The sequence below is a fragment of the Clinocottus analis genome, unplaced genomic scaffold, assembly GCF_023055335.1.
Source record: "Clinocottus analis isolate CAN_PGR_092001 unplaced genomic scaffold, fCliAna1.0.p SCAF_5, whole genome shotgun sequence".
NCBI classification, from domain to species: domain Eukaryota; kingdom Metazoa; phylum Chordata; class Actinopteri; order Perciformes; family Cottidae; genus Clinocottus; species Clinocottus analis.
The window spans coordinates 23,078,932-23,088,890 of NW_027176207.1; the positions used below are offsets into that span (position 1 = coordinate 23,078,932).

At 52.9% G+C, this 9,959-nt stretch overlaps 1 protein-coding gene across 6 annotated transcripts in view; it reads left to right on the forward strand.

Moving 5' to 3' along the window:
• LOC137802938 (mitogen-activated protein kinase-binding protein 1-like) overlaps positions 1–9,071 on the forward strand; it is a 20,123-nt gene extending 11,052 nt beyond the window's left edge. For 3 of the 6 annotated variants that reach the window (XM_068601144.1, XM_068601145.1, XM_068601149.1), the window contains 17 exons: positions 513–638; positions 792–862; positions 1,070–1,457; positions 1,581–1,644; positions 1,783–1,911; positions 2,577–2,710; positions 2,859–2,902; positions 2,995–3,165; positions 3,243–3,374; positions 3,489–3,616; positions 3,822–3,949; positions 4,037–4,222; positions 5,881–5,962; positions 6,060–6,412; positions 6,484–7,161; positions 7,499–7,584; positions 8,174–9,071. In XM_068601144.1, the coding sequence (XP_068457245.1) occupies positions 513–638; positions 792–862; positions 1,070–1,457; positions 1,581–1,644; positions 1,783–1,911; positions 2,577–2,710; positions 2,859–2,902; positions 2,995–3,165; positions 3,243–3,374; positions 3,489–3,616; positions 3,822–3,949; positions 4,037–4,222; positions 5,881–5,962; positions 6,060–6,412; positions 6,484–7,161; positions 7,499–7,584; positions 8,174–8,416 (3,143 nt within the window). In that variant the 3' untranslated portion in view covers positions 8,417–9,071. The remainder of the gene's footprint in view (positions 1–512; positions 639–791; positions 863–1,069; positions 1,458–1,580; positions 1,645–1,782; positions 1,912–2,576; positions 2,711–2,858; positions 2,903–2,994; positions 3,166–3,242; positions 3,375–3,488; positions 3,617–3,821; positions 3,950–4,036; positions 4,223–5,880; positions 5,963–6,059; positions 6,413–6,483; positions 7,162–7,498; positions 7,585–8,173) is intronic. The other 3 variants (XM_068601146.1, XM_068601148.1, XM_068601147.1) reach the window with 2 other exon arrangements.
• Positions 9,072–9,959: the final 888 nt, after the last annotated feature.

Below are 9,959 nucleotides of genomic sequence, written 5' to 3' on the forward strand. Positions count from 1 at the left end.
TCTCTGTCTCTCTGTCTCTTTGTCTCTTTGTCTCTGTCTCTTTGTCTCTGTCTCTCTGTCTCTTTGTCTCTCTGTCTCTTTGTCTCTGTCTCTTTGTCTCTCTGTCTCTTTGTCTCTGTCTCTCTGTCTCTTTGTCTCTGTCTCTTTGTCTCTCCGTCTCGTTGTCTCTCTGTCTCTCTGTCTCTTTGTCTCTGTCTCTTTGTCTCTTTGTCTCTGTCTCTTTGTCTCTGTCTCTCTGTCTCTTTGTCTCTCTGTCTCTCTGTCTCTTTGTCTCTCTGTCTCTCTGTCTCTTTGTCTCTCTGTCTCTTTGTCTCTGTCTCTTTGTCTCTCTGTCTCTTTGTCTCTGTCTCTCTGTCTCTTTGTCTCTGTCTCTTTGTCTCTCCGTCTCGTTGTCTCTCCGTCTCTTTGTCTCTGTCTCTCTGTCTCTTTGTCTCTGTCTCTTTGTCTCTGTCTCTCCGTCTCGTTGTCTCTCTGTCTCTCTGTCTCTTTGTCTTTGTCTCTTTGTCTCTCAGGTCTCCAGTTGTTAGCCACAGCCAGTCGTGATCGTCTGATCCACATCCTGGATGCGGGCCAAGACTACAGTCTGGTTCAGACTCTGGACGAGCACTCGTCCTCCATCACTGCTGTGCGATTCGCTGGTCAGTGACCCCTGACCTGTGACATGAGACCTGTGACCTGTGACATGAGACCTGTGACCTCTGACATGAGACCTGTGACCTGTGACCTCTGACTGTGACCTCTGACCTCATGCTCTGGTTGTTTCTCTGACATCGTCCTGTTCTTCCTGTCAGCCAATGAGGGGAAGGTGAGGATGATCAGCTGTGGAGCCGATAAGAGCGTCTACTTCCGCACCGCGCAGCAGGTGAGTCGCACCTGAGTGATGTCACTCAGCAGGTCGGTTGGTTCACACCGAACGTGTCGTCGGCGTCGCTTCACATGGAAACCGGTCGCTCGTCAAATTCGTTCAGTGTGAACACAACATGAGGCCTACAGAGGAACCTCGAGAAGTTCTTCTGGAGCAAAGTTAACAAAGGAAAGCTCTTGTCTTCCTCCTCCTCCTCTTCCTCAGGTGGAGGGCGGGCTGCAGTTCACTCGTACTCATCACGTGGTGAGGAAGACGACTCTGTACGACATGGACGTGGAACCAACCAGGAAGTACGCAGCTGTGGGCTGTCAGGACCGCAGCATCAGGTGTGTGTGTGTCTGTGTGTGTCTGTGTGTGTCTGTGTGTGTCTGTGTGTGTTGCTTTAAAGGTGTGCTGCTCCTCAGGATCTTCAGCATCAGCAACGGGAAGCAGAAGAAGATGTATAAAGGCTCTCAGGGAGAAGACGGGACGCTCATCAAGGTGCAGATCGACCCGTCGGGCCTCTTCATCGCCACTTCCTGTTCAGACAAGAACATCAGCATCTTCGACTTCTACTCCGGGGAGTGTGTGGCCACCATGTTCGGCCACTCAGGTCAGCAAGGCCGTCAGTGTGTGTGTGTGTGTGTGTGTGTGTGTGTGTGTGCGTGTGCGTGTACAGATATACACGTGTATAATATAAAGTATTCTATTGCATGAATCTTTGTTTTGTCTCCAGAGATCGTCACCGGGTTGAAGTTCAGTAGTGACTGTAGACACCTGATCACCGTGTCTGGAGACAGGTACGTCCTTGTGTCCTCGTGTCCTCGTCTCCTTGCCTCCTTGTCTCCTTGTGTCCTTGTCTCCTCGTGTCCTTGTCTCCTCGGTGTCCTCACTAATCACACTAATAACTGTGTGTGTGTCTGTGTGTGTGTGTGCAGCTGTATCTTCGTGTGGCGTCTCAGTCCAGAGTTGACCATCAGGATGAGGCAGCGTCTCGCTGACCTTCAGCCTCCCAGCGGCGCTCCCAGCTCCCAGAATGCACCTCAGCAGAAGGCGGTGAAGCTCAGGTGAAGGTTCTGCTTGTTCATGAGTTTAAACCAGAATGTTCATTATTGTAATGAGGGGATGTTACCGTGCACGTTGTACCTGGGCCTTCTGCTACGCTGCGTCATCAACAATGCACGTGGTCACATCATCTCATGCTAACACAACATGACAACACAATGCAACTACACCGCAGCACTAAAACACTTCACACTCAAGAGCACGAGATTAACAACCGTAAACAGAGATTAACAACCGTAAACAGAGATTAACAACCGTAAACCCCTGAAATAGCACCAGAGCTCGAGTAAATGACACTGAACATCCAGCACAAAAATAAAGTGTTGCCAGTGTTAGCTGCAGCCGCTAGTGCCCGTTAGCTGCGGCCGCTAGTGCCCATTAGCTGCGGCCGCTAGTGCCCGTTAGCTGCGGCAGCTAGCACCCGTTAGCTGCGGCAGCTTGCTCCCGTTAGCTGCGGCAGCTAGCACCCGTTAGCTGCGGCAGCTAGCACCCGTTAGCTGCGGCAGCTGGCTCCCGTTAGCTGCAGCAGCTTGCTCCCGTTAGCTGCGGCAGCTAGCACCCGTTAGCTGCGGCAGCTAGCTCCCGTTAGCTTCAGAGCAACAGAGTAGGACATGACATCATACATGTAAACAGTTCTCTATGTTATTTATTGAACGTTGTGTTGCAGCCGCGAGGCGTCGCGTCGTCGCGTCGTCAACATGTCGTCTGACAGCGACAAGGAGGAGGAGGAGGAAGAGGAAGAGGAGTGCAGGAGTCCTTATATCGTCACAGCAGGACGCCTTGAGGAGGAGGAGGAGACAGGTAATGTGTGTGTGTATATATATGCATATATATATATACACAAACACACAGTGTGTATAAAATAGTAAACATCATATTATAATAATAGAATAATAGACACGCAGCTCAGTCTGGAGGAGTAAAGTGATTTCAATTTGTTTTCCTGCAGTGTGTGACGAGACGCTGGACCCTCAGCGCTGCAGAGACGTGAAGGTCAGACCACCTGCAGGCTACCTGATTCCTGGTTTAATCTGGTTTACCTGGTTTAATCTGGTTTAATCTGGTTTACCTGGTCTCCCCCTCAGGATGCGGCGGGCGGCCGCCTCCCTCGCCGGCGATGGTCCCGCAGGACGAGAGGCGACGGAGTCCTGATGGTGAAGTCTATGTTGGACCTGAGACTGCTGGACTCGTACTGTCCCGACAGAGAGGCGGAGCAAGGGGTGGAGCAAAGGGCGGAGCAAGGGGCGGAGCCAGAGGTCAGGAAGCTCACAGGAACCACGACCAACCAGACTCCATTAAAGCAGCGTTAACTTGAACCTTTTTGTCCGGCCAGGTGAAGACACGCCCTGTTGATGGTAGCCCCTCCCCCTGTCGCCCGCATGGGATGGGCCAATGTGTGGGGGCGGGGCTTCGCAGGACCAATCAGGAGCTGGGGAGCACCGTCAGTCTGCAGGTTACTGCATGGGTGAGAACACGCACAGCTCACTTCCCTCAGGTGCCGGTCACATGACCTCTGAAGGAGGCTCAGTAAACGCTTCATCACGAGCTCCTCATGAGTGAACATGTGACGTCTGTCCAGGCCGAGGACAACGAGGCGAGGACCAATCAGAGGCCGGACTTCATCCCGTTGGCCAATCACAGCCCAGACAGGGAGGCGGTGGTGCTGTATCCCGACCAATGGGAGGACAGAGTGAGCCTGGCAGGAAGGTCTGTCTGTTATTGTGCCTGAGTCAGATATACCCACAATCCTTTGCAGCAGATATATGAGGAAGTAGTTGGACCGAGTTGAAGGAATACTGAATGTAACAGTGTGTACTCTGTATGTCTTAAAAGTAAGAAAGTATGAGGTTTGGAGAAAACTAATGTTAACCCGTCTGACCCCGCCCCCTCTAACCCCGCCCCCACCTGTCAGTGAGTTCCAGGTGAAGGAGGTGTGTCCTGCTGCTGCAGCTGGACGTCAGGATAAACCCAGTCCAGACAGCGGCTGCTCACTGGGGTTCAGCTCCAGACTGTCCAGTCCTGTCAGACCTGCAGGAGAAGGTGAGACAGGTACAGGGAGACAGACAGGTACAGGAGACAGGTACAGAGAGACAGATTTCTTGTGTCTCACCTGTCTCTGTCTCGTAGACTCGGAGCCCACTGAGCCTCTCAGTGTGGATGGAAACTCTTCTGAGCTGGAGGAGGACGAAGAGGAGGGAGGACGAAGAGGAAGAGGAGAAGAGGTCACGACCTTGCAGCTCGTCCCTCAGACTCCAGACCAGGAAGCCTTTCTGAAGGAACACTTTGTCACGCTGGCCGAGCTCTCAGGATCAGGTCTGACCCACACGAAACCTCCTTATTGTCTATTTAAAGAACAAGAACAAAGGTCTCCAGACTCTGACTTGTCTTGGAGGACTTTAGACCTGGACTTGTCTTGGAGGACTTTAGACCGGGACTTGTCTTGGAGGACTTTAGACCTGGACTTGTCTTGGAGGACTTTAGACCTGGACTTGTCTTGGAGGACTTTAGACCGGGACTTGTCTTGGAGGACTTTAGACCTGGACTTGTCTTGGAGGACTTTAGACCTGGACTTGTCTTGGAGGACTTTAGACTCGGACTTGTCTTGGAGGACTTTAGATTCGGACTTGTCTTGGAAGACTTTAGACCTGGACTTGTCTTGGAGGACTTTAGACCGGGACTTGTCTTGGAGGACTTTAGACCTGGACTTGTCTTGGAGGACTTTAGACCTGGACTTGTCTTGGAGGACTTTAGACCGGGACTTGTCTTGGAGGACTTTAGACCTGGACTTGTCTTGGAGGACTTTAGACCTGGACTTGTCTTGGAGGACTTTAGACTCGGACTTGTCTTGGAGGACTTTAGACTCGGACTTGTCTTGGAGGACTTTAGACCTGGACTTGTCTTGGAGGACTTTAGATTCGGACTTGTCTTGGAGGACTTTAGACCTGGACTTGTCTTGGAGGACTTTAGACCTGGACTTGTCTTGGAGGACTTTAGACCTGGACTTGTCTTGGAGGACTTTAGACTCAGACTTGTCTTGGAGGACTTTAGACCTGGACTTGTCTTGGAGGACTTTAGACTCGGACTTGTCTTGGAGGACTTTAGATTCGGACTTGTCTTGGAGGACTTTAGACCTGGACTTGTCTTGGAGGACTTTAGACCTGGACTTGTCTTGGAGGACTTTAGACCTGGACTTGTCTTGGAGGACTTTAGACCTGGACTTGTCTTGGAGGACTTTAGATTCGGACTTGTCTTGGAGGACTTTAGACCTGGACTTGTCTTGGAGGACTTTAGACCTGGACTTGTCTTGGAGGACTTTAGACTCGGACTTGTCTTGGAGGACTTTAGATTCGGACTTGTCTTGGAGGACTTTAGACCTGGACTTGTCTTGGAGGACTTTAGACCTGGACTTGTCTTGGAGGACTTTAGATTCGGACTTGTCTTGGAGGACTTTAGACCTGGACTTGTCTTGGAGGACTTTAGACCTGGACTTGTCTTGGAGGACTTTAGACCTGGACTTGTCTTGGAGGACTTTAGACTCAGACTTGTCTTGGAGGACTTTAGACCTGGACTTGTCTTGGAGGACTTTAGACTCGGACTTGTCTTGGAGGACTTTAGATTCGGACTTGTCTTGGAGGACTTTAGACCTGGACTTGTCTTGGAGGACTTTAGACCTGGACTTGTCTTGGAGGACTTTAGATTCGGACTTGTCTTGGAGGACTTTAGACCTAGACTTGTCTTGGAGGACTTTAGACCTGGACTTGTCTTGGAGGACTTTAGACCTGGACTTGTCTTGGAGGACTTTAGACTCGGACTTGTCTTGGAGGACTTTAGACCTGGACTTGTCTTGGAGGACTTTAGACCTGGACTTGTCTTGGAGGACTTTAGACCCGGACTTGTCTTGGAGGACTTTAGACCTGGACTTGTGTCGGTGGTGTCTGTGTATGGTATTAAACCCAGATCTACTGCAACAGGGAGTCCCAGCAGAGTGTCTCACAGCTCAAGTGAGAGCCTCAGCATCTCGTCCAGGTTTCTCTCCCAGAATGCATCAGCAAGGTAAGACATCACATGACACACTTTGTGAACTCGACATGTTTAGTAGCTGATCGTCGGGACCCGATCACAAACCCTCGGCTCTGGTTCTCCTTCTCAGTCGGACTTTGTTTCCGCTCCCGTCTTGGACCGCTGCAGGCGGAGGGGAGCTGAAGGCCCGCCCTCTGGTCTCAGAGGTCCGTCCTCTGATGGGGGAGAACCGGACCCAGGACCGGAGGGTGTCATGGAACCAGGACCAAACCTCCTCAGGTCAGGACCAGCAGGGTCCTGATCATCTCCAGCCGGCGGAGGAGCCCCAGCAGACCCTCCGGCCCTCACTGAAGAAGAAGGTCCAAACCCCGGTGGAGTCCAAGAGGAACCTGGGCCCGACGGCCCGAGCCGCCGCTTCCCATCTGAACTCCTCTTCTGGACTCCGGAAAGCTCAGTCGATCCAGAACCTGCTGACGGACTCCGGTAAGACCGGAACCATCCAGACCCACAGGTGTCGAGTAAGACCCCACCTTCATCTTCTCTCTCTCCCTCAGGTGACCCCTCGCTGTCGGCCTCGTGTCCATCCAGAGAGCTGCTCCCCCTGCAGCGCCCCACCACCCTGCCCTCCTGCCCGAGACACCCCCTGTCCATAGCCCCGCCCCCTCAGAAAGCCAGCCCCGCCTCCCCCCAACAGGAAACGGCCACCGCCACCATCTCGACTGCGACTTTGTCTGCTGTCGGTACCCCGAGGAAGTCTTCTTCCTCGTCCTCCTCCCCTGTGGCGGTGGCGGCGTCACGCTCCTACATGAGTCCCACCGCCAGCTCCATGGCCAAGATGTCCCGCTCCGCCTCCGTGGGCGACGGCCTCAACGTCTCGGAGTCCGGCGTGGACCCCCCGATGACGCTAAGCCCCGCCTCTCAGGCCAGAGACACGCCGCCTCCTCTTGTTGCCGTGGTGCCCTCCAACGCAGCTCTGGCCACGCCCCCCCACGCCGCCGTTGTTCCCGTCGTCGCCTCCTCGCCGGGCCACCAGGTGGCTCCTCCCCCTCGGGGCCTCCAGGCCCGGGTCTCTGGCAGACCGCTGCCCGACAAGCCCTCCCTGGCCTCCTGGTGCTCGCGGCCTCCTCCGGTCTCCGTGTCCCCCCTGACCCCTCCCCTGCAGGGGGAGGAGCCTCAGCAGGGGGAGGAGCCTCAGACTGCTGCCGGCGGCGTGGAACCAAGAGACGACGCAGGTTTGAAGACTCCTCTTCCTCATCTTCCTCTTGTCATCTCTACATCTGGGCACTGGCGCCCTCCTCTTCATCCTCCTCATCTTCCTCTTGCTCCGTACTGACGGGTCCAACGTGTCACTCTATTTAATCTCTTCTTCTACTGTGGACAGCGTAGTCACAGTTCGGGGTTAAGTGTCTTGCTCAAGGACACAACTAGCAGAGCCGGGGTTTGAACCACCGATCGTCTGATTGAAGGACGGGATGCTAAACACGACTTTCTTCCTCTCACATTAAGCTCTGTGTGACTTTGATGTTTCTTCATGAACACGTGATACAAGCTTCTCTCTGTCCGTTGCAGACCAGCCAATCAGTGTGGAGACCTGCAGGGCTCTGACCAATGAGCTGCAGAGCTGCTTCAGGAGAGCAACTCACCTGTACAGGAAGGTGAGTCCTTTCTGCCGCGTATCAAAACGCTTTTATGTTTGACATTCATGAATTTACTCCATGTTGAATGATTTAAATATGAAGGAGGTCGTCTGTGGAAAGAATTCGTCGGGTCCAAATGCAGCTTTAACACATGAAGCATAGACTTCTATACAACCAGAGGAGTCGCCCCCTGGTGGTCAGGAGAGAGAATGCAGCTTTAACACATGAAGCATAGACTTCTATACAACCAGAGGAGTCGCCCCCTGGTGGTCAGGAGAGAGAATGCAGCTTTAACACATGAAGCATAGACTTCTATACAACCAGAGGAGTCGCCCCCTGGTGGTCAGGAGAGAGAATGCAGCTTTAACACATGAAGCATAGACTTCTATACAACCAGAGGAGTCACCCCCTGGTGGTCAGGAGAGAGAATGCAGCTTTAACACATGAAGCATAGACTTCTATACAACCAGAGGAGTCGCCCCCTGGTGGTCAGGAGAGAGAATGCAGCTTTAACACATGAAGCATAGACTTCTATACAACCAGAGATGAACTGATGTTCAAATGGAGCATTCTCTTCTTCACCTGTGTCTCTCTCTCTCTCCTCCAGGTGAGCGGCTCCTCCCACGATGACTCCGCCCCCGACCAGCGTCAGATGGCCGTTGTCCTATCGGAGGCCTTCCAGGCCATGAGGGCGGAGCTTGACTGTCTGCCGCTCGGCCTACCGAGCATGCTGGGCGTGGAGGGGGCGGGGCTGGGGAGGGACAAGATGGCGGCTCTTCTGGAGACGTACTCTCTGCTGCTCCTGCAGGCCGTTCAGCGCCGGGTCGACCACACGGAGACGCAACACTGACGCTCCTCATCAGCTCCTGCTCTCAACTTCCTCTTCCTCCTCTTTACTTCCTCTCCACATCCTCTTCCTCCTCTGCAATTCTTCTTCCTCCTCTCCACTTTCTCCTCTTCATCAGCTCTTCTTTTTCCTTCTCAGCTTTTCTCCTTCGCTCTCCATCTTTCTTTTCTTCTTCTTCTTTCTCCTCCCTCCTCTTAGTCTTCCTCCTCGTCTTCACAGATGAAGAGTCTGAGGCCATTTTTATTTTGTCTGAACTTTTTTATTGTTATGCAAGTATCTTTCTGGTCTTAAATGAACTTTTTTTAGAAACTGAACGACGGATGTTTCTCTGGAGTCGTTTTTTTAAAGAAGTTTTTCTTTTCATTCCTGTTACTTTCCTGAAGTGACTCTGTGTTGTTGTTGTTGTTGTTTAGAGACTTTAAACAGCAAAATGAGATGTGTGGTCACCATTTGAACAAACTTTATTGTTCCTTTATTTGATGTAAAGTTGGTTCCTGAGTCCACTTGAATCTAAACCGTTTGTAGTTCATTCACTTTACTGTCAGACTACTGATGCTTTTATAACTTATTAAACACTTTAACACGGCCGCTCACTAAAAGGTCAAAGTTCATGTTTTTGTCAAAATGTAATAAAAGTTTGAGACTTTGTTTTTATGAAGTTCATTTACAATCATTATTTAGATTCTAGTCCGTCCTGATTGTCACCACAGGAAGTGAAGTCTAGTCTTTGGGTTCTGGTTCCTGAAGGGTTGTCAGCTGTGAGAGGATCCGGGTCACGGCTGTGAGAGGATCCGAGGATCCGGGTCACGGCTGTGAGAGGATCCGGGTCATGGCTGTGAGACGATCCGGGTCATGGCTGTGAGACGATTCGGGTCACCGCTGTGAGAGGATCCGGGTCACGGCTGTGAGAAGATTTGGGTCACGGCTGTGAGAGGATCCGGGTCACAGCTGTGAGAAGATCCGGGTCACGGCTGTGAGAGGATCCGGGTCATGGCTGTGAGACGATCCGGGTCATGGCTGTGAGACGATTCGGGTCACCGCTGTGAGAGGATCCGGGTCACAGCTGTGAGAAGATTTGGGTCACGGCTGTGAGAGGATCCGGGTCACAGCTGTGAGAAGATCCGGGTCACGGCTGTGAGAGGATCCGGGTCATGGCTGTGAGACGATCCGGGTCATGGCTGTGAGACGATTCGGGTCACCGCTGTGAGAGGATCCGGGTCACAGCTGTGAGAAGATTTGGGTCACGGCTGTGAGAGGATCCGGGTCACCGCTGTGAGAGGATCCGGGTCACCGCTGTGAGAGGATCCGGGTCACATTGGGAACAGCAGGAAGCCGGAGAAGAAGCTGAAGTTGCGCGGGTCGTCGTAGAGCCGGTAGCTGGCCGGCAGGCTGAGGCGGACCCCGTCGCCCGCCTCCAGCTGCAGGGCCAGGGCGCCGGACGCAGACGCGTAGCCGCCATGGTGGTTCAGGTCCAGGCTGAAGACCAGCGGCTGGTCGTTGCGGTACAGGTGCAGACCCATGTAACCCTTCAGGTAGTCTGCTGCCG